We start from the raw sequence: 24,973 nt of genomic DNA on the forward strand, positions 1-24,973 counted from the left end.
GTGTGAATGTTCCATATGTATTCTGCAGTTGTTTGTATAATGTTCTCTCAATTTCAGTTAGGCAAAATTGGTTGATAGTATTTCAGATATTATATGGCTTTACTTATTTGTTGTCTACTTGTTCTATCAATTATGAAGAGAAGGAGGATAAAATCTTCAGTTATAATTGTGTATGTTTCTATTTCTCTCTTGAGTTTTGCCATTTTCTGTTTTATGAATTTTGAAGCTCTCTTATTAGGTACACACATATTTAAGATTGATATCCTGATGAATTTCTTGTTTCATTCTACTTTGTTAACCTATTCGTATATTTAAATTTAAAATATATCTCTTATAGACAGTATATAGTTGAATCTTGCTTTTTTTAATCCAATGTGACAACCTCTACCCTTTAGTTGGAATATTTAATCCACTTACAGTTAATGTAATTATTTGTGCAGTTGGGTTTAAGTCTATAATTTTGCCATTATTTTTATGTGTTCCTTTTTGTTTGTTTCTCTATTCCTCTGAAAGTTCTTTGGGTATTTTTTTAGTATGTCATTTTATTTCCTCTATTGGCTTCTTAGCTATCCATCTTTTAAATTACTTTTTCATTGATTGCTCTAAGGCTAGTAATATGCATTCTTACCTTATTAAAGTCTGTTTATAGTCTGTGTTGTACCATTTCACATTTTACATTTGACCCTTCTCACTTTCTACTTCACACTTCCTACTTCTCACTTTATACTGAACCATTTCCGTCTCAGTTCACAAATATCATTTAATGTAATTTCCCTATTCACTCTCTCCATTCTTTGTTCTTGTTGACATGTCTTTTATTTCTATATATGTTAAAACTGCTTACATTCTCACTTTAAGCAAGTAGTTTTAAAACGTAGCCTTTTAAGGAAATTTTAAGAAGAATAAAGAACACGAACTTTTATTTTTAACAACTTATTTATCATTTCTGATATTCTTCTTTCTTTCCTGAAGATTTGAATTTCTGTCTGCTATCATTTACCCCCAGCCTGAAGAACCTCCTTTGTATATAATTTCTCATAGTGCTCATCGGCTTGAGATTAATTCTGTCAGCTTTTATTTATTTGAAAATGTATTTATCTTGTTTTTGGAAGGATGTTTTCACTAGATATAGAATTCAGAGCTGACAATTTTTTTCTTCCAGCCTCTTAAAAATGTTGCCTCTCATCTTCTGGCCCCCATTGTTGTGATGAGAAGTTAGTGGTTTATTGTTTGTTTTCATTATTTTTTCTCCTATAGATAACATTGTTTTCAGTCCCTTTAAAGATTTTCTCTTTATCTTTGGTCTTCAATGGTTTGACCATGACGTAGCTAGGTATGATTTTCTTTGTATTGTTTTTTGGAGTTTGATGAGCTTTTTAGTTCTGATAAATAGTGTTTTCAACAAACTTAATAAGATTTTAACTATTATTTCTTCAAATATTTTTTTCTGTCTATTCTCAGTCTCCTGAAGCTCTAGTACATATATGTTAGACCATCTCATATTGTCTCACAAATATCTGATGTTGTGATCATTTTTCTTTAATTCTGTTTTTCTCTTTTTTCCTGAAATTGGTAATTGCTAGTGATCTGTCAAGTTCATGGACTCTTTCTTCTGCTATCTCTAGTTTAAATCCATTCAGTGACTTTTTCCATTTTATAGTTATTGAACATTTTGGTCCTAGAATTTCCATGTTTTTCTCCCTTTTGGTTCTTTTTTATAGTTTCAGTTTCTCTGCTGAGATTCCCATCTGTTCATATATTCTCCTTTGTTGTTGTCGTTGTTGTTGTAACACATTTCCTTTACTCTTTGAGACATTTTTATGATAGCTGCTCTAAAGTTTCTACTAAATGCAACATCTGGGTCAACTTAAAGTCAGTTTCTAATGACTTATTTTTTCCTATGGTTCACATTTTCTTGTTTCATTGAGTGTCTAGTAATTTTTTATTGTGTATTGGAGAGTGTTGATGATACATGTTGAGTTTAGTTACTGGCTGTTGCCTTTGTGGGCTTAGATTTATACTTTGCTAGGGCAGATCTGTGGAGAGCTCAAGGTTTTTCCTCAGGCCCCTCTAACTTAGCAAGACCCATAGTTGTATCATTTTAATAATTGTACTAGTGGTCGGGTACCAATTGCTCTGTCATTTTGGAAGTGAAAGTCTCCCACAGCATTTTTATATGTGTCAAAGTGAACTTTAGGAGTTTTGTGAAAGGGAAAAATAAATACATCTTAGTTTCTTTTATAACTAAATAGAGTAAAGTGAGCTTATAGTCATAATCCATATAGAACTGAATCGTTTCTCTCTGATCTTCCCGCTTCCCGCTCCTAGTCATCCATTTACTTCTCTCTTCTCTCTTCACAAGAGAGACAGGTGGGGAGAGGGAAACAGAAGAGAGAAAGACCTTGCTTGGATCCTGCATCCTGGATTATGACTTTGGGCCTGTCAACTGGAAAATTACATGTGAAAAAGCACTGTATATCAGGGGTAAAAGTAGGAATGCACATAGGACTTTGTGTTTGTGTTTTATGATGACACTGCTCATACATTGAGATGTAAGGAAGTAGGATGTGTCAGGGAAAGGGACCACTTAGAACATCTTTAAAACTTGTTCTCTCTTAATTATTGCCTTTTAGATTTAGATATCATTATCAGTTTATATAATGATATCTAAACTTATAACTTAGCATGAACATTGGGATGATGGGGTGGATCATATTTTATCAGATTAGAGCTGTTCAGAAAATCACTTTTTTGTTCTAAATTCTAGTCTTTTCTTTTTAAGCTTAAACATTTTAAAAATAAAATCTTTTTTGATGGAAGAGGATTGCTCATAGGAAAATAGTTACTTTATTTGATAATTAGCCATCACTTCAGACATTTAATGAAGTTTCCATTTGGAAATGATGTAGAAGATGTGCATGCTGTCTCATGCTTGGAGTTTCTAGCTCTGTTTAAATGTGTGATAAGGGCCTCAAAAGAGTAATTCTTCATTTTTAGGGCCTAACTTAAATATAACAAATTGTTATATATTTTCGAATTCACTATATCTCATATCTTCCTAAGAGGCCTTATTTTGATTGGGCCTATTCTTTTAAAGTTGTTACAGCTTGTTGATTTGGAAATACACCCCATTTCATTTCATTTCATTTCCTCAGAAAATGCGATGGTAGTTCAAAGGGATTAAAGTCGGTGTGAAGTTTGTTCCTTTTAATTCGAGTTGTTCACCATGTTTGCCATAGCTTTACTTTTTGTCATTTTTTTAAAAATTGAACTCAGTTAATCATTTCCGCTCTTGCCAACACCCTCTATGCATTTTCCCCTTAGCTTCTCATCACAGCCTCCCTACATATTCAAACCTGGATTAACTATCTGCTTTCTCGACTTTAAAAAAATTTTTTTTCATTTATTTTTTATTTTTAATTGTGGTAAAATACATGTAACATGCTTTCTCTTATTTTAGATCTGGGCTAGTAAGCACTGCTAGACACATGGAAACTAGTGGCCAGACATAATCCACTGGACTTGTTACTAAACTTCTCAGCCATACTTTGTCCTTGGGTCACCCCTCTCTGGTCTTCTTTCATAGCATGTGTTCTTTATTTTTCTCCTAAAGTCACCTATGCCTTCCCCACAATTACCTTCGGCTCTGGACGGGTGGCCTGGCTTTCTCTGTCACAGAGAATATGGAGGCTCTCTGCTGTTCACACCTTGAAAGAATAGTCTATAGCCCTTGCATTCCCATATTAACTTTTCATTCTTTCTTTGGGCCACTAAAGTCAGGCTTCTCTTCCCATTATTCCACCTCATAAAAGTCACTGATTCCCTGGTTGCCAAATCTAGTGGCCTCTCAAGGCCTCGTTTACTTGATCTTTCTAGGACATTAAATGCTGACTACTTCCTTCTTCATAAAATTCTTCCTTTGCTCTCTGGGATGTTATTGTCCTGATTATCCTCCCTCTAGTACATTCTTCTTATTCTCCTTTGCTGCCCCTCTTCCTCTGCCCACCCCTTTTAGTGCTGATGCTCTTGGACCCTTATCTCCTTTTTGGTATTCTCTCACATCTGCGTGATTTTAATTATCATGTACTTAAATAGTCAGTGAATTCGAAATCTGAATCTTCCACCCATATCCCTCTTTTAGGCCCAGACTCACAATATAATCTTTATAACAGTCCTACAAAATGGTAATGTTTTCCACATTTATAGGTGAGGAAATTGAAGCTAAGGCATGTTTGATAACCTGTTTGAGATCAAGCGGTCAGTGGAAGAGCCAGAATGTCAACCTCTGTCTAAATCTTTGTCTAACTTTATAACATGCTATTATTAATCAGACATTTTCACCTGGCTATCTGACAAATATATATTAAATTTGTCATATCTCATACCAAATGCCATCTCATAACTCCATTCTCACTACTCCCCACTCCCCCAAAGAAGAGAGAATATGAAAATATATATTCTCAATCTCAATGAATGGCATTCTTTCTTCCAGTTATCAAAGCCAGAACATATATAGGAAATTGACTTCCCTCTGTCTCTCCATCCTACAGGCCCATCCGCCCAAGGGATCGTCAGTTCCTGTGTATTCTCCCTCTTTAATATGACCTGTAATCCTGCCCTCCTTTTCACTTCCACTGCTACTGTCACAGTTAAGAACTTTGCATCGACCTCCATTGCCATTATAGTGACAATCCAAACATTGCTTTTCACATTATCTGAGATGAAGAATCAACATTTCTTGTTTTTAATTTTTAATTTGTTACAGAAATTTTATAGGAAAAAAATGAATCATTGGAAAATTGAAATAAAAAAACGCAAAACGTAAGCTCAATTTTTTAAATTATTAAGTTTGATAGACATAAAATTACTGTCAAATCTATATAGTAGTTTTTAAATACTAATTTTCTATGTGTATCCTGTCACAGACAAGTAACAAACAGTTTGCAGATTGGCAGTGGTCCACAGACAACATCAAGGAGCACCAGTTCATGTTATCTGATGAAAAGAAATGTCTTTAGTTTTCTTAGATTATAACCACATGGGCCTATGTTATTGAAAACTGAAACATTTCAACTAAGACATTCTTTGCTTTTGACTTACAGATAGCTTGAATATGTGGATTTAAGAGGTTTTAGAAAATTTCCTGTTTCTTTAGGATCCTTTCTTTCGATACAAATAAATCCCATGAGAGCAAGGGGTAGTCATGTATTACATTACAATTTAATGCTAAGATCAAAGTGTACTGACCTGAGAATCCAAAGCAACATTTTCTTAAATAGACTTGAAGTACAATCAATCTTCATGGGCTACCTATAATAAAAATGATATTTCCTGGTTCGATATATTTAACTTGATATGATTGAACACACATATAAAGGTTTGTTTCTGATGTGCAGTGAAATATAGCAGATGGGTCGATGTGTTCCATTTATGAAAGATTAAAATTCTACATAGGTATTAATCTGACTGTGTGATAAATAAAGTAAATTATTTGGATTTTCGCAAGCATCTGCCTAAGCCCTTATCAACGATTTGGTTAATGAATTGCAGACAGGGGATGCAAAAATGGTCAGACTGTAGATTACCCCTTGGCATTCAACATGGCATAGCTGAGGAATCCAAAAACACAAAAACAAAGTTCTAGAGTGATAGAAGTCAAGGATGGGGATGCTCTAAATAATATGCTGAGATCATACCTAGAGTTAGTTTAGAGATTTATTAAATAAAATTATATTGCTCAGACTCCATTGTTGTCTGTATCAGGTCTGACACTGAAGAAAACACATGGGCAAATGCCTAAGAGAACATAATTTTCACGTATGAGATAAAAGTCATAAAAGGCCTTATAGACATTTTAAAATGAAAAAGCAAATTGAGCAACTAATCTGTAGCAGCACTGTACCAGTTATTTAAAAACTACTACAGAAAATTTCTAACCATTAACTCTTCATTAAGAGTTAAAAACATTTTTTAAGTTCAATTACAGCAATATTTACTCTGTTAATGAAGTAAGTGACCCCCAAACACAGTTAACTATCAAAACAAAACAAAACTTTGTCACAAGATGTTGGGGCACTGTAAGAAGTTCAAGAGACTAAATTCCCAAAGCAGGATGTTATAACTATCACCCTTCTTCTATTTCCAGATAAGTCACAGGAGATGGATAGATGGCAGCTTGCTAAACCCACACCTAGGAAGTGATTAAACGTTTTATTCAAAGAAAACTTTTAAAGTAGCATAGCTTTTATGAAATTGAGGATGGAGAAGAAATAGGAAAAAGCAACCTCTTTGGGGGCTCTGTGCTCCCCAAAGCAAAAAGAGGTGAAATGAAGTGGGGAGAAATATTTTTTAAAAGTAATAAAAAAAAATTCTTAATTTACATTGTAGCAAGTTAAGCTGAATTATGGAATAATTCACCATGTGAACTGGGACAGAGGGGAGAAATGATGACATTGCAGGCAGAGGCAGCAGAGAGAAAGTTGGCATGTGGAGGATAGGGTGAAGTAGCCGGGCTTGATCTCAGAAATAGGAGTTTGGAATGGCTGGAGCACACCCAGGAATGGAGTGTCTAGTGCTGACCGTGGAGAAGGCTCAAGCCAGTGCTTCTCAAACTTATGGGCAGGTAAATCACCCAATTCAGTGGAAGGTCCTGAGAGTCTGCTCTTCTAAAAAGCTGCAGTGTTTTGCAGATGCCCTGGTCCACAAAGCACCCTGTGAATAGCAAGACTGTAACTTTTATCTTAATATTTATTGATAATTTAATGGATTATGAGTTGCCACTGTTTAGTTATTTAGTATTTGTTGAATAGCACAAAATACATGGCATTTTTGTTAAACTAGATATTAAGTAATTTAATATAAGTTTTGCTCTGCTGATGGTGAAATAATACTTTTAGCAACTTCATGTCAAGTACAAAAGAAATAAATAATTTAGGTATAAGCTCTCATCTTTTATTGAATTAGCTGATTGGGGGTTGCAATACAATGATGGAAAGAGTCTAAAATTTGGATTCAAATTTTTAGAAGTAGGCTCCAATATCAGTTTTGTGACAATAACTGTGACTCTGTAGAGCTAATTAACCCTTTCTGTTTTTTTCTCTTGTCCAAAATAGTTATACTACTTGCCATTTTATGGAATTGTTGTGAGGGTCAGAAATGATATGTACTATGTAGGGAGAGGTTAATGAGAGTTTCAATTACCAAACTTTTGAGATTCCTTAAAAGTTAAAATTTTATGATTCTTAAATAAAGAACATTGATCTGATCCTATCCATTCACTTTTAAGTCTTTTTTTTCTCAGCGACTCTTAGCAAGTTGGAGAATGTGGTTCTTTGTAGTAAAAGCTCCCACCACTACCCTACCCAAAGATCCACTTATACACATCATATATAATATGATTGTTATAGAGGGGAATATGGTGTACATCTGAATGCTCTGGATATATGAAAAAACAGGTTGGATTATAGTTTTATCTGATTTTTACTGTTCTTTTGTCTTATTTTTTTTATTATTTCTTGTTATGAAAATTTGCTATATAATTTGCCACTTTCAGTTTGCTATGGAACAGGTACATCCCTCTTCCAGAGAGAAAAACATAACCTTGACCATCATTCAAGCCTATAAACGGGCATACCAGTTTGTGGCCCTCCCTAGGGAGAATGAGACTCAGCACAGAGACCCACAAAAGACCTAAAAGCAGGAATTCTGAAGTTCTGGTGTCAGGACCCCAGAAGGGGGACATGGACTATGGGTGGGCACATCTCTTTGATCTTGAGGCCTCACGGTATGGGAACAGGCACGGCTGGAGACAGGCCAAAGCAGGGCCCTCTAAAGCTCAGGGCAGGGGTCTGGATTGTTGGGCAGGAGTGTGTTAAGGAAATTAGTATTTTATCTCAGCTACCTTTTTTTGATACTAGCCTGTTTACTTAGCTTTCTTGTTTCATGATGGTAGTACACTTTTATTTATGCCTGAGTTTTTAATGGGTACAAGAAAATTATAAACATTTAATTCATTAGCTCTGAGATGGAAATAAATCTTGGTGATAAAAAAAATTCTTAGATTAAATGTGGTCTTGCTAGTAGTTATTTTATTATGCGCTTTTCTTTCTAATTCTGTGCCTCGTCCTTATGTTTTGTTTTTTTTAGATCGGCTTCAGCTCCCCCGGAATATGATTGAAAACAGCATGTTTGAGGAAGAACCAGATGTAGTGGATTTAGCCAAAGAGCCATGTTTACATCCTCTAGAGCCTGATGAGGTGGAATATGAACCCCGAGGTTCACGGCTGCTGGTGCGGGGTCTTGGTGAGCACGAGATGGATGAGGACGAAGAGGATTATGAGTCATCTGCAAAACTGCTGGGCATGTCCTTCATGAACAGAAGCTCAGGCCTTCGGAACAGTGCAGCCGGCTACAGGCAGAGCCCAGATGGGACTTGTTCAGTACCATCTATAAGGACCATGATGGTCTGTGCTTTTATCATTTTGGTTGCCATTTCTATAATCATGGTGATTTATCTACTACCCAGATGTACCTTTACCAAAGAAGGCTGCCATAAGAAAAACCAATCAATGGGACTAATCCAGCCAGTTGCAACAAATGGGAAGTTGTTTCCATGGGCACAAATCAGGCTTCCCACTGCCATTATGCCACTACGCTATGAACTTAACCTCCACCCAAACCTAACCTCAATGACATTCAAGGGTTCTGTGACGATTTCACTTCAGGCTCTTCAGGCCACTTGGAATATCATTCTTCACAGCACAGGCCATAATATTTCAAAAGTGACCTTTATGTCAGCAGTTTCGAGCCAAGAAAAACAAGTTGAAGTCCTGGAATATCCGTTTCATGAACAAATCGCCATTGTTGCCCCTGAAGCCCTCCTTGAAGGACACAATTATACCTTGAAGATAGAGTACTCGGCAAATATATCTAGCTCTTACTATGGGTTTTATGGCACTTCCTACACAGATGAACATAATGAGAAAAAGTATGTAGCCCTCTTAAATGATTCTCCTTCTTTACTCTGTGATGACTTCTGCAATATGGATTCCTTTGCCCATATTTTTTTAACTGCAATTTAAAAAAATTTAGGCCAATATGTGTAAAATAGTAGAATGGTGATTTGGAAGAATGTGCTATTTATTTCTTCCTCAAAGCCTTGAGCATATATCATATTATCATGGTGGGGTTGGGGTGTGCTGATGGAAGGAAATGGATAAAGATTATATCGATTACAGTCTCCATCACAAAAATGTGTGTTATCTTGAGCTTTTTATATCTTATAAAGTGAATTTAGTTTTCTTTCACCTTACGAGGTCTCTATAGGAAGCAGAGTGAGGAAGGGTATGGATTATTCTTTTAAGACCTGTCTTCCTAATGTGTGCAACTTTTAGGAGGTACTTAGTGAGATGGAGAAAGAGGTGTGAAAAAGAGGGTGTGATGTATGTATGCTTACATATATCATTTTTAGTATCCTTAAACTTTGCTGGTTTATTTTTTTAAATGCCACTCTATTTTGAATTTCTGATGGAAATTTAAAAAAAAATCTAGGAGAGACTTAAATTGATTTTTTTAAAAAAGCGACTCAAACATAAAGTATTCAGCTCCCTATTCAGACCATGTATTTTGTACTTTAATCTTAGTATTAATAGCACGTAGTTCGAATTTCTGGAAAGATGGAGTGCACGCTGCTTACAGGTTATTCTTAAGTAGCAGTGATGTCAGTTCTTTTGTGTGCACAGAGCCCTTGTTAGACGTGTTTAGTGCGAATTCTCTCATATTACTTTGTAAACCAGTATGTGAATTACTGATGCTGGCCATTTGGCTAATGTGCGTTGGCATATTGAGAAAAATAGAAGCGAATATTTTAAATCTTTTTGAAGTTTTTGAACCATTTCAAATAGAGAAAAAGACAAAAGCAGGATCTGTAGTCCTATTCAGATAAATAATTTTTCTCTTTTCTCTTTTATGTAATACTTTTAAAATAAATGGCATGCTGGCTTTTCATGAGATCTAACATTAAAAGTAAATTTATAATTGCAATAGTAGCTCAGGCTTCTTGGCTTTTTACCTCTCCTTCCAAAATCTCTACCATCTCTAGAAATTATAGGATATATATAAAAACTGTTCTTAGTATGCAAAGCTTTAAGACAAATATTTTATCATCTCTTTAAAATGTTATGTGGCAGAATAAGGCAATTTTGGTATGGTCTCTTGTTGACTCTTGCCATGGGCTGAATTGAGTTGTGGAAAATTTTGGAAAAATGGAAGACAGTGTCTTAAAATTAATAAATAGAGTATCAAAAGTAGTATTTTAAAATCTATTAGAATAAATTTGTGAAACTCTGCTGTTACAAAAAATACGTAAATTCATGAGCCTGTCTAATATGGTAAAATGAATACCTCATATGAATGTATGTCTCGATGCAAGATAACAGTTTAGAAGATTATTTATACCTTTTAAGATGTCTGAAAACTATAATTCAAAGCAAATTTTTGGTCTTTTTTCCACTTTTAATTTAGCTTAGTCCTATTAGAGAAGTTTTTTATACCCTTTTTATTTATATTTATTCTTATTATACCCTTCCCCCAGGCATAATAAGAATAAATATTTAAACAGGTAGGTAAAGTAATTAAGACATATATTTTTATTTTCCATTCAATAAGGAATATATTCCTTATTCCTTATTGAATGGAAAATAAAAATATATGTAAATGCCAAACATGTATTGACACTTCTTGTGGTAAGGGAATGTTAGGGATGTCATCTAAGAGGTGGAGATGGTCAGTGACCTTTAAATATTTAAATATTTAAACAGGTAGGTAAAGTAATTAAGACATATATTTTTATTTTCCATTCAATAAGGAATATATTCCTAAGAGGTGGAGATGGTCAGTGACCTTGCAATTAAATCTAGAAGCTGTTGATGATTGACTTTAAGGTTCTAGATGACAGACTGATATGAAAGGAAATAGTAAACAAATTTAGGATGAGGATGTGTTTTATTTCTTTGTCTTTAAATCCTCAGTGTATTTTTTTTGAGCTCTTAAAGCATTCTCTTTCACTGATCTCCTGGCTTCTAATCTTACCACATTTCCCCCTCCTCTTGCCCCTACCTTTCACACTGCCGCCAAACTCGTATTTCTAGAAGTACAGATCTAATCTTGCTGGTCTTTGGTTTACAACAGTTCCTTATTTCCAACAGGATTTAGTTCAGGATCTTTGAAGATCAGGCCCTTGTTTTTTTCACAGCCCTCACTTGCCAGGATGAACTTCATGGGCACTTTCCTGAATTCTAGCGATAGTAATAGCCCATATTTACTGAAAACTGAAGTTCTAAAAACTGTTTCAAGTATTTTATATGTTTACTTGTTTATTCTATCAAACCTGCTAAAAGTTGGATATTAATATTCATTTTACAGATGAGGAGGCAGAGGCACATAAAGTAATTCATTCAGTATCTTATGGCTAGCAGGTAGCAGAGAGAGACTCAAACCCAAGGTTATTTTAACTAGCAGGCCACATTCTTAACCACTGTGGTGTATGGTCTTCCTAGTTCATACTTCTTTCCCATTACCCATTGTATCATCAGTGCTTTGAATTCTCTTACTTGACTCCCAGCTAATTCATAATTATCTTCAGTACTACTGGCAGTAGTACTCAGACTGCAACTAGCATTTTTCTGAAAGCAAATGCAGTCACTAATGCAAGAATAAGCTTCAAGGTATTCAACATAGGTAGGATAGATTATAAATTATCATCAAGCAGCCCACTTCTAAAAAGGACTTTTATGTGGGCTAGTTATTATTGCATCTCTTTTAACAATAATTTAAGATATTACTTGTCTTAGAACATCACAATGCTGTTTTTATACAAAGTGATGGTCCAAGTAAACTCTTTTTTTTGAATAGTATGGATGTTATCAGATTTTATTCCCTGGTCCCTAGTGGCCCTCTTCTAAAATCTTCTGTTAACTGGGTAAATATTTGGGAGTAGGGTGAAGAAATGGAATGTTAGAAATGTAATATGTTTACATTGTTTTGTGTATGTTGATTGTTATCTTTCTTGCAGTTTACCCAATAGAAACAGTTATTTGAGCAAGTCCTTACCAGGAAAAAGTATAAAAATTCTAAGTGTGAAAGAGGAATTATGACTATCTAGTGTTTATAATAAACATCTATGTAGGACTTGATAGCATACAAGTAGTTTTTATTAGGAATAGTTTTATTTGATTCTAACAAAAGCCCTAGGTGTTTGTCAGGGGATCCTACCTCAATCCTAATATAATAAATAAGGAAACTGAGACTTAGGTCACTGATTTGCCTGAAGTCATATGGCTGGTAAATTGCTGAGTTTATATCTTCTGACTCCAAATCCCATGCTCTTTTGTATTTCTCTTTTAAAAGTAGAAACTAAGCCCTAAGCAAGTGAGGCTGTCATGTCCAATGTGGTCGGCATATATGTACCATATTGACTGGTACCTGAAATATGCACATCAGGGCTGCATTTGCCCTTATCACTCTATAGCCATGTTTTCGGATGATTTATCAAGTACAAATCTGTTTTATTCCTCTGCTTAATTGAACATCTGCATTTCTCCTCTTTTGCTTTTTACGCTTTTCTCCCTACCTTTAATTGAGGACTTTTATATGAATCAAATTCTCACGTGTTATTGCTGTACTGTGGGTGGGGAGGGGGATGTTTGATTCTTTTCTAAGGAGCATAAAGGAAACCAGCGTACTACAGGACACCTAACTTTTTCTATCTTCATGAAAGGGCATTTGAAGTTTAGGTTGCGAAGCTGGAGTCTGCACAGATGAGTAATGGCAACTAGTGACCACCCTTCATACTGATCTTCTATCAGAAGCCTTTTAAAGACCCCATTGGCCAGACACAGTCTACCTTTGTGGCTTCATCTCCAGCAACACTGGATAGCCACCTCCAGTCCCTGAACATGCACTGCTCCCTCCTCGTTCTTCCCACTCTTCCTAGAATGTACTCGCTTCCCTTCTCTACCTTTTCAAACAGTCCTCATTTTTTAAGGCTCTCTTCAGATTTTGTCAGCCAGTTTCCTTACTGTATCTCAGGTGCTAGTCAGCATTTGTTTCCTATTCTTTGTTCCCAATGCTTTGGTTTCACCATTATGATGTGATTTGCATCCTGACAAGTTTCTGTCATTTGGATAAACTTTGCCTCTCCCAGTCGATTGTGGATTCTTTAATGATTGGAATTATATGATGTTTATCTTAGTACCCCTACTATTTGGCAAGGTGCCTTGAATAGTAGGTGCTCAATAACCTTTGGATAAATTTGCATTTGTTTTAGGTACTTTGCAGCAACTCAATTTGAACCCTTGGCAGCAAGATCTGCATTTCCTTGTTTTGATGAACCAGCCTTTAAAGCCACATTTATCATCAGGATCATGAGAGAGGAACACTACACTGCTTTATCAAATATGCCTAAGGTACTGTTCTGTTCCTTGATTATAAAATCTTTGAACGGGTCTCTTTCTTTGTTACAGATACTTGAATTCCTCTTTGCCATATTGCTGAGAATGATTTAAATCTTATACATTCTTCTTCTTTCTTAAAATACATAAATAAAAGTTAAAATATATGTTGAAATCAGTTGGGAAGTCAGCCTGAGACACACTTAAGAGGAAGACCTGCTGGATGTGGAACGTATGGTCAGGAAATGTGAAGTCTGTGCTGTATATTAAAGTTATACAAAATTATTTATACTATGAATGAGTACTGAAGATCACAGTGATGTTTTCTGAGACACGGTGAATTTGCTGGTCTAAACAGTGACATTTGATACTGTTAAATCAGATTGACCTTGGTGTTTTATTGTTTATTGAAAAATGAGAGTTGTAATGTGGAGATTTAATAAGAACACAAAGGTCCTTCTTGGATATGAGCTGTGCATGAGAGGCAGGGAGGGTGAAATCAAGCAGAGTTGTTTTTGTGGTAAATAGAACTTGAGGGTCCTTTTGTTGACACCTTAGGGGCTGTAAGCAGCCCAACAGGAGCCTCTCAGAACACAAGCGACTAGGGAAGAGGAGCAGCCACATCTGACAGAGTGCGGAGCTGACCCTGGCAGACAGGAGAGGACAAGATCTGCCCTTCTTTAATGATTCCTGGTAACAGCTTTATGAAGGAAATGTGTAGGGAAATATAATCAGGACTTCAAAGAGATATCTGCATTTCCTTGTTCAGGGCAGCATTATTCACAATAGGCAACAGCTCCACTCCCAGCCACATTCTTCACTTTAATCTTCCTCTGAAAGAGAAGGAATGCCTACTTGCCTACTGTCACAAAACATGTCTTAATTCATGGTCAGAAAATCCTGTAAGGTTGACTGTATTCCCTCATCTTCTGTCCATTATTGCAGACTTCTATATTGACTTATTGCCTTTGCTCCCACTAAACCTTTTGGGGGCTAAACCTTTCCGTAGCTGTTTCAGATCATTTGGAGGGATATCCCCACTGTAGCTCCTTCTTCTATGAATGTATTTGTAGTAGTAAGGAGGAGCACTCCTAGGTCATTAAGGAAGGACTTGGGTTTTGATGATGTTTTAAAGGGGAGAAACAGAACCACTGTTACTTACTACCTCTAACTAATATTTACTTAAAGCCATCTTTTGAGACTCAAAACTCCTTAAGGATTTTCTCTGTAAGTTATATATCCTCATGATGAGGAATAGTAGAACGGACTGAGGCTAAAGACCTTGCTCTGTTTAGATACTAGTGCCGAGAGATTAAAATATGCCAGCATCTTTACTACTTATTTCCTCTTTGAATTTTCAGTTTCTTGGTTTATTTTTCACTGCTCTTTATTCTCATAGTTACAGAACTGTCATCTTTTTCCTTTGCTTACAGAAGTTATCAGTCACTATGGAAGATGGACTTGTCCAGGATGAGTTTTCTGAGAGTGTGAAGATGAGCACTTACCTGGTTGCTTTCGTTGTGGGGGAATTGAAGAACTTGAGTCAGGACATAAATGGGACCCTGGTATGTTGTTCTGGTATTTATCTAGAAAGAGGTTATGAGGAATTCTTTAATGATTTCTGGTAACTGCTTTATGAAGGAAAACAAGCTCTTGGATCACAGCTCTCACACTTTATGACAGAAATGTTACTTTTTGCTTAGTTGTTATTTACTGTTATAAAAAGTCAATATTTCTCAAGTTTCTTTTAAAGTTACTTTTAGAAGTGAATTCCAGTAAGACTATATATATATATATATATATATATATATATACACATCATAAAACTTCTAGAACTGTGGTGTATGCTGTGGTAGTCACTAGTTTAGTACAACTATTTAGATTTAAATTAAAATTCAACAGCAGTATCATGGCTAAATAAGATGTCCCTCATTCATGTCTCCCTACCCTAACAACAACAATTTGGCATCTATACATGTACAAAAATGCCTTTGTGAAAGCTGTGGGATCCAGCGCCATATGAGGAGGAGTCTTGAGAAAGAGCATAGCTAGAGTTATCACACTTCCTTATTTCAAACTATACTACAAAGCTATAGTAATGAAAACAGTATATATGACCATCAAAAGAGTATGGTACTGGCATAAAAATAGACACATAGACCAATGGAACAGAATTAAGGACCAAGAAATAAACTCCCTCATATATGGTCAGTTAATATTTGACAAGGGAGCTAAGACTCCCCAGTGGGGAAAGGATCATGTCTTCAGTAAGTGGTACTGGGAAAACTGGATAATCACATGCAGAAAAAAGAAATTGGACCTTTCTCTTACACCTATCACAAAAGTTAACTTGAAATGAATTAAAGACTTAAAGATAAGATCTGCAACTATAAAACTACTAGAAGAAAACACAGGGGAAACCTCCTTAAGATTGGTCTTAGCAATATTTGGGGGTTTTTTTGTATATAACATTAAAAGCGCAAGCAACAAAAGGAAAGACAACAAGGGACTACATCAAACTAAAGCTTCTACACAGCAAAAGAAACAGTCAACAAAATAAAGGCAACCCGCAGAATGGGAGAAAATATTTGTAAATCATTTCCGATAAAGGATTAATAACTAAAATATATAAAGAACTCATACAACTCCATAGCAAAAACACAATCTAATTAAAAAATGGGCAGAGGAACTGAATAGAACTTTCTCCAAAGAAGACGTACAAATGGCCAACAGGTGCATGAAAAGGTGCTCTACATCAAGAGAAATGCAAATCAAAGCCTCAGTGAGATACTACCTCACACCTGTCAGAATGATTATCATCAAAAGAAGAAGAGATAACAAGTGTTTGTGAGGATGTGGAGAAAAAGGAAGCCTTTATGCACTGTTAGTGGGATTGTAAATTGGTGTAGTCACCACGGAAAACATGGCGGTTTCTCAAAATATTAAAAATGTAACTACCATATGATCCAGTAATTTCACTTCTGGAGATTTGATGTCTAAATCATTTATATATATATATATATATATATATATATATATATATATATATATATATATATATATATATATATATATATATATATGTATATATATGTGTATATATACATATATATGTATATAATCATATACATATATACACTCACACGTACACACATATTTATATATACATAATTACATTTATATATAAAATCAGAAATGTGTAGGGAAATATAATGAGAACTTCAAAGAGATATCTGCATTTCCTTGTTCAGTGCAGCATTATTCACAATAGACAAGATTTTGAAATAACCTAGATTTCTGTCTATGGATGAATGAGTAAAGAAGATGTGGTATATATATGTACCATATAAATAATAATATATAGAATATTATTCGGCCTTGAGAAAGATGGAAATCCTGCCATTTACAACAGCATGGATGGACCTTGAGGGCATTATGCTAAATGACATAAATAGAGAAGAAAGACAAAAACTCACTTATATGTGGAATCTAAAAGAAACCAAACTCATAGAAACAGAGTAGAATGGTGGTTGAGAGGAGCTGAGGGCTAGGGGACATGGGGAGATGTTGGTCAAAGGGCACAGACTTCCAGTTATAAGATGGACACATTCTGGGGACCTAAAGTACAGCATGATGATAGTTGTTAATAACACTATTTATCATACAATGTGAAAGTTAAGGGAATAAATCTTAACTATTCTCACCATAAGAAGGAAAAGGTAATTATATGAGGTAATGGAGGCATTAACTAATGCTTCCGAGGTTCAACATGTTGTACACCTTAAACTCACACGTTATATATTACATCATTAAAGTTGAAAAAAACTTAAATTTAAAATTTACTTCCTTAATTTCAGTAGCCACATTTTTTAGTGTTCTTGTGACTTAGTGGCTACCATACTGGGTAGCACCAATACTAAATATTTCCACCAATACAGAAAATTTTATTGGGCAGCATTAAATCTAGAACCTTGTGCAGACTTAAAAAATAGCGTAAAAACATACTTAAAAGAAAAACTCCAGGTTGTAAAACTTAGTCGAATCTTCCTTTTTTTAAAAAGGAAGTCCTGATTGAGTTTTTTCATTTTAGAGTAATGAGCAAGATTGTTTAAGGGTCTGGAATATCTGTCATTTTTCAAAATTGATTATTTGGTCTAATTAGGCTCCTCTGCTTTTTTTTTTGTCATTAGTACCTGTCTGTAAATGATTTTTGATAGATTTTATGCTTTACTTTTATAGTAGAGACCTAATGAAGCTAATATTTTCACATACTGACAGTATAGAAGAAAACGGTCTTTTAAAGCTAATACTGATTATTCTTTATGATAGAAATATGATGGAATTCTTTTTTAAATATATTGTTTACCCTTTGAACACATGCAATTGGATTTAGGTTTTCTTTCTAAAGAGCTTTATTTTAATCACAATATATTTGTATCATTATTGTGCTAATTAAAAAAATATATACTTCTGTTAAAAAGATTATCATGTCTACCCCATAACTCTTAGAAATAGGGACAGAGATAATGACTGTCTGGCTGTATATTGGCAATAATACTGTATGCCTTTATGCCCAATGTAAAGGATGAACTATTCAAGAAGTAAAGTAAGTGATCAAGGGTAAGCATAGACTACATATTGAATATATTCAATATGATTTACTCACTTTTGGATCGAAAGAGATTTTGTCAAGTCTAAACCAAAAAATTTTTCAGAAACTTTTCAAAAGGTTATTAAGATTGATTTAAATCTGAAAAAAAAAAAAAAGAATTAATTTCTCTTTAAGCATTGCACCACAAATTTAGCCCTTGATTTAGATGTTGCAGCCTTGATGAAATCTAAAAAGCTCATCTAGAAAGTTAGGTTTGCTTCTCCCATGCCAGCGAAGACCTCTCTTTCCTTGAAGTGTTTCATTTTTTCCACAGCTGGGGTTAATCATCCCTCTGATCTTTCATAGCACTTTAGTTACATTTCTGTTGTAATTCTTATCACAGTCTTTGATATAAAACCCCCAGCACTTTTTACTGTATCCCAAAATGTGTACAGACTTGGCTTTTTCTTTTCCCTCGGTCCCTGCATCTCGCTCTCCTTCCCTCTCCCTTCTCTCCCTTTCTCCCTCCCTCTGTCCCATACTCCATCCCACTGTTTTTCTTTCAGCTTTTATGTTGGCTTCTTACTGCCTGGAGGATTACATTCAAATACATCATTGTGATATTCAAGGCCTTCTTATAAATTAGATTATATTTCCAATTGCCCTAGTGTGGATTCTTCCATGTAGGCAAGTGGAATTATCCATTACTCAGATATTATACCTCATTCTGATAGGTAGGTAGGTAGGTAGGTAGATAGATAGATAGATAGATAGATAGATAGATAGATAGATAGATAATTGAGAGAGAGAAATTTCAGGTGACTTTTTTTACTTGTTATTTATGTGTATTAGGAAGCAACACGGTTACTCATGGAATCTGGAGTCTACCTCAAGAGGAAAGGTTCAGGTCCTTCCTCTGTAGCTTATTAGCTATATGTCGTTGGGCAGACTCCTTTGTAATCCTCCCTAAACTCACCTTCTACAACTCTAGTACTATATTGCCTATATTGGCCTGCCGTCTCAAAGATTAAATTTTTTAAATTCCTGTAAAATGATCAGATAGTAATATACACACACAGAGAGTACACTCTTTTCCATATGCAAATATATCATAAACTGCCTTGTATGTCTGTAAATATAAAAATCTTTATCATTTTTAATGCTACCTAGTAGTAAATATGTTTTGAAAAAGTTAATGTTATACAAATAAACAATTATTTTATTAATTTTACCTTTTTTCAGTAGGAAATATGGATGATCCTACCATACACAGAGTTATACTCTGTGCTGGCACCGGTCTTAGGCACTCATTTATAAACATCTTTTCATTTTATAAACCAAATAAGGGGGAGGTATTAGCCCAATATTGTTGATCAATAAACAGTGTCTCAGAGAAGTTAAGTAGTTGACCCAAGGTTATATAACCAGTAAATGATAGTGAGAATTGTACTATTCACCACAATATGATGTGTCTTATACCAAATGATATAAATAACTTATGTAGGTATGGTGACCAGAAATTCAGACTTGGAATCTATCAAGGATTTTTGTCATGTTAAAATGTGGTAATCTCTAGGATGGGTTCTATTTTGTAATATTTGACATTAGGCCTATTTCACAAGATTCAGGGATAAGGCAGTAGGGCTTTACTTACTATTGTCTTTCTTACCAAACAACTTCAGATGTCACAGTTGACTAGTGATTGTTAAACTTGTCATGTTCAGTGGTAAAGACTACTAAGTTGTCAAAGGCCTGAAGAAAGAGGAACATTTGTTATTTCTGGCCATTCTTCAGTATTCCTTTAACCTCTCTCTGCCTTTAGTAATATCAGACTTAGAAAATTCTAAGCTGATTTTGAAATGCACTGCTTTTATCTGTTGTCTCGAGGTTTTTGTTTCGTTTTGTTTTTGTCATTACCTGATTTTTTTTTTTTTTTACCATAGGTAGAATCAGAATCCATTGGTGTTTAGTCACATGTGGACACTATGTCTTTTTAACATTCAAACAGAACCTTCAACAGAATAATCCATGTCTTTATAATTTTAATTTATTCATATTCAGTCAGGAACATGGCTTATTTCCAAATTTCTACTAACAACATTTCTGCCTCAACTCTCTTTCCACCAGCCAGGGACATTGTGCATAGTTTATATTGTTCTCTTAAAGTCCCATCAGTTCTTTTGGATAGACTTGATACTGGTGGATTTCTTTTTCTTTTTTTTATCTTTTTTTTTTTTTTTTTTTTTTTTTAAAGACTTCCTGCTTTTTTGTGTGTTCAGCTGTCTGTTTAGGAAAGCTGGTGTTTTTGAAGAGCAGACTATATTATTATCCTTTGAGAGGGAGATCTGATTTAGTTCTGTTTTTACTTTTGTTTTATCTAGTTTTTGCTCTTATTAAATTAAGGAACACATTAAGTTAAAGCTAACAAATCTGTTACTCCTGAATCTTAAAGAACGCTTTGCTCTGAGAGTTGACCAGGACTCTTTTGTTGTATCTTTTAGAAATCTTCCAAAGGTCTTAGCAAGAGATCTTGCAAGAAAAATTTTAAGTCTCAAGGCGTGGGTGCCAGCTAAGAGCAGTGTTTAGAGTGCTCTTACCAAGAGCAAAAAGTCAGTCAAGACTTTCTTTGTTAAATTAGATTGCTCTCTTCGTTTATTTCTTATTGCTTCTGTTGCTCTTTAAACAAGCTCAATAATAGTTATAACAACCAGGCGATTTATCTCTAGTGACGACTCATAGCACATGTTCTTTTAAGGAAAAAGAAGTAGAGGAAAGAGAAAATACCACAGTACCTTTTTTCCCTAATTATTGTATTCCAGAAATGGGACTAAGTGGATCTTCGGTCAGATTTCAGTTTCATGTGAACTTCTTTTCTTTCTTTTTGCTTCTGAGGAAAGGTGCTTTCACACACAGCGATGGGAGTGGCCAAATGGTATGCCTGGCAGAAGGATGTTTGAGGGAGAATCTGGAGAATATAGGTGGTGTTTCTATTGGGATAGCATTTTCAGGATGATTGCATCAGCTATAACATAAAATATGTATGTCTGGAAAGAACAGGCAGATATAATAATGGCATCTCAAATTCCAAGTGATCTTGGTACAGTCATTTATAATGGCAGTTAGAGATTTAAAAGGAGTATGTCAGGTTTTTTATTATTATTATTTTAGTGCTAACACTAATTTCAGAGGGAGAAGGGTACAGGAAGTGCATGTCAGCAGGATGAGCTTGTGGTTCCCTTGGCAGGTGGTGGCTGAATTCAGTAAGCTGTGGTCACAGCCATGTACCAAGGGCTGCATATGGTAGAATGTTGGGCTGGTCCAGTACATGCGGCCACGTGATGTGGGAGATTACATTTCTTCCATAGTTACTTAAGAATGCAACATATTTTTAATTGACTGACTCTGGTTCTAGATACTTCATTCTTCTACTAACTGTTGCTACAAATGCTCTATTCACACATTTTGCCTACTTCTGATGGGACTCTTGTTGGTAGTAATGATAATAACTACCATTTATTGAACCCCACTATTCTAAGTTCATTTAATCCTCACAGCAGCCATGTGAGGGTAGGAGCTACTTTTATCATCATTTTATAAAGAGACTGAGTTTAACTAATCTGCTCCAGATTACACAGCTAGCTGAGATTTGAACCCGGCACTCTTAACTACAGAGCATATACATTTAATTTTGTTCTTTATTTACTAAAAACTTTTATGCCATGTTTCCCCCATGTTTCCATGATTAATGCATATGTTCTGTAGACTAAAGCCCCACCTAAAGGCAATTATGGCTGACATATATTTGGTCTCTTAGAAATTGTTAACAGTCTTTCAGCCCTTTAATGGGAGACTAAAATTAATTTAAAGTTAGAGTACACCAAAATGTTTTGTCCAAATGATGAATTATTCAATAAGTCCCCGTACCCCACCTGTTGAAATCATTATTTTGAGGTTTTTATTTTCTGCTATGTCTTGTCCACATTCTATTTTCCAGGTGACTATAGAGGGCTTATTTTTCAATCAATTAAAAAACAATAAATAATAAATATTGTTTTTTTAAAATCCATTGCTTTTAACATAATTGCATAAATTTTGCCTTTTGATACTTATCAAATAAGACATTTATGGTTAGTCACATCATAAATGTTTAACTTATGCAGTTAGCAAAAGAGAAAAGAATAACAATTTAAATAATGTGGGTGATTGCATCTGCCTTCGTCCCAAGCAAGCATGTGTACTAGAGTGAATGGGCAGTGGAGACATTAATTACCATCTCCTTAAGTTGAATTTAGTTATAGTTACAGTGTGTCACTCACTGAGTATGATCATTTTTTATACAGTATGGTTCATAAAAGCAAGCCAACAACTGGGAAAAAGTAAACTGTCCCAAGGCTGGAAGAAAAACTAGCTGTGTCAGACTTATTGAAAGGGAATGTATTGGAATCTAGTAGGGTTTTCAGGGTGATTTCCACCCATGTGCAATTTCTGCCTAATGCATTTACTTTAGAACTAACTCCCTCTTAAGTTGTGATTTTTCTCTGTTGAGTGCCTGCTCGATACCAGGCACTGTGATGGATCTTAAAAGAATGAAAATCTAGTTTTGTCCTTCAAGTAATTCACAATCTTCATAGCTCAGATGCAAGGAGGGGCAACTGTAGGTAATGGAGAGGAAGAAAAGAGTATTATAAAATTAAATAGGCAAATGCTTATAAATTGCTATAGAGTGACCCAAAATAGTTTATTTTGGAGGTCATGTTAACTTTAAAAAAAAAAGGAATTCTCAAGTTTTTTAAACACTGTTTATGTATGGAAGTGACTTGCTAAACTCTGCAGGAGCTAAAAGAACTATAAGCAAGAGTTTCTGTCTTGAAAATTCTCACAACTCTGCACAGTTCTGACACATGCTAATCTTGACACTGTTCACCTGAATATCATGACATTTGAATTATACCGGTCCTTACATCATGCATAATGTTTTCTTTTAGGTTTCTATATATGCTGTACCAGAAAAGATTGATCAAGTTCACCATGCTTTGGAAACAACTGTGAAGCTTCTTGAGTTTTATCAAAACTACTTTGAAATTCAATACCCCCTTAAGAAATTGGGTAAGAATCAAACAGTGCCTCTGATTTTTGTTACCATCGTAATCTAGATTCATTTTGCAAATGTTTTTTAGAAAGAACTCTTGCCAGAGTTATTATAAAAGAAAACCGAGAAACACTGTTAATGTTTTAAAACTGTATTTGTTAAGATTATTTCGATTTTATGAATGTATCTGAACATGGAGCTTAAAACACTTAGAAGTTTATGGGGCAGTTACAAATGTGCCATGTAAGTGAGAACTGGCATAGGGTTAGTCTGGACTTTTGACTAATTCTAACTTTCTAAGAAATTCCTGACTCAAATAGTGAAAACTGAGCAATGGAAGCTTAGGAAAGCAAGTATTGTTCAACATGGAGCTGGCCCTGGATAGGAGAGAGTTGGCCCTGCACACTGTGAAGGAGTTAGGTGTCTCTTCCTTTGGGCAAGGGGCAGAGGAACAGTGACGCTCCAGGGGTTCGGTCAGATCTTCCTCAGCCGATGGGTCGGTGAGGTGCATGCAGGACTAGAGTGAGGAGGGCTCCTTTCCTTAGTATAAAACGAACTCACTGTCTCCCGATCCACAGTGATAAAATAATAGGTGAAATATTTTTATTTAACCAGAGTGTGCCTTAGATGAGGAAAAGTCGATCACTTTTTTCCTGTTATGTCCAGATTTGGTGGCTATTCCTGACTTTGAAGCAGGAGCAATGGAAAATTGGGGTTTGCTCACCTTCCGAGAAGAGACACTCCTGTATGACAATAATACTTCTTCGGTGGCGGACAGAAAACTGGTTACTAAAATCATTGCTCATGAGCTGGCCCATCAGGTATTATAAGCCAAGACTATTATCTCTTAACTGTGGTCTTTTTCATATCCTAGGTCATTAGAATAGATTTAGATGCTAATAATAAGTCACCTTTGTATTATTTCCTTCTTTCATAATAAAATGATGCATTTTAACACAATTTTCAAATGAAAATGCTATCTAATGTTTGTATAGAACTTTACAGTTTATAAAGCATCTTCACATCTGTTATCTCACTTTTTATAACTGCTTTAAGGTAGGTGATAATCCCATTTACAGATGTGGAAATGATTCAGCTTAAGTAAATGACTTGCTGCTCAAAGTCACACTGCGAATGAGTGGCAGCACTGGGCCCTGAAGAACCACACTGTCTCATCAAGTTCTCAATCTCTCTTTCCCCCCCAATAATACAAAGCTGTTTTGCCTCTGACAAATGACAGCTGCTCAGTATAACTTTGTGGTGAAAAAATCTTTTTCCTAAATTGTATTCTCACAACTCTTGGACTGTAATTGTCAGGATTAAATTATTTTTTCCTCTCCTGCTAGAACTGGATTTTTATTATTATTATTAATTTGAGAGAGAGAAGTACTCTTTGTATGACATGGAAAAAAAAGAAAGAAAATTATATAGGTACGTGTCTTCCACAGCACCTTGTCTCTCCTGTGCCCTTGATGAGATGCTTTTCAGTGTTGGGCATGGTTTGAGGTTTTTGTGAAGGTGGGAGGACATGGAAGAAGAGTAGGATATGCTCTGGGCAGTTTACTCCCTATCTGAAACTCAATCTGAAAGACTCTATATCCCTTGTGAAGACTTCATGACATGCTGGCACATGAAACACATACTTATTTACTGTTATTGTTATAGTGTTAGGCATGTAGACAAGGCATGTAGGCACAGCAGTTTCTAAACTTTTTGGCACTAGGGACCAGTGCTCCTATAAGAATCTAATGCCTGATGATCTGAGATGGAGATGCTAGCACTGGGGAGCAGCTGCAAATACAGATGAAGCTTCGCTGACTCACCTGCCACTCACCTCCTGCTGTG

The 24,973-nt window shown here is 35.2% G+C and overlaps 1 protein-coding gene and 1 long non-coding RNA gene across 3 annotated transcripts in view; both read left to right on the top strand.

The window, feature by feature from the left end:
• LNPEP (leucyl and cystinyl aminopeptidase) overlaps positions 1 to 24,973 on the top strand; it is an 87,517-nt gene that overhangs the window by 23,847 nt on the left and 38,697 nt on the right. For both annotated transcript variants that reach the window (XR_005655490.1, XM_039875166.1), the window contains exons 2-6: positions 8,146 to 8,986; positions 13,325 to 13,463; positions 14,882 to 15,013; positions 23,025 to 23,145; positions 23,795 to 23,949. Coding sequence is in view for 1 of the 2 variants with exons in the window: in XM_039875166.1 (XP_039731100.1) it covers positions 8,146 to 8,986; positions 13,325 to 13,463; positions 14,882 to 15,013; positions 23,025 to 23,145; positions 23,795 to 23,949 (1,388 nt within the window). In the remaining variant the exon portion in view is untranslated. The remainder of the gene's footprint in view (positions 1 to 8,145; positions 8,987 to 13,324; positions 13,464 to 14,881; positions 15,014 to 23,024; positions 23,146 to 23,794; positions 23,950 to 24,973) is intronic.
• Positions 10,694 to 11,728, top strand: LOC120612569 (uncharacterized). Its single transcript, XR_005655491.1, has 2 exons — positions 10,694 to 10,773; positions 10,882 to 11,728. It is a non-coding gene; the product is annotated as an uncharacterized LOC120612569 (long non-coding RNA).

Source organism: Pteropus medius, unplaced genomic scaffold (genome assembly GCF_902729225.1).
Source record: "Pteropus medius unplaced genomic scaffold, Ma_sr-lr_union100, whole genome shotgun sequence".
Lineage (NCBI taxonomy): Eukaryota > Metazoa > Chordata > Mammalia > Chiroptera > Pteropodidae > Pteropus > Pteropus medius.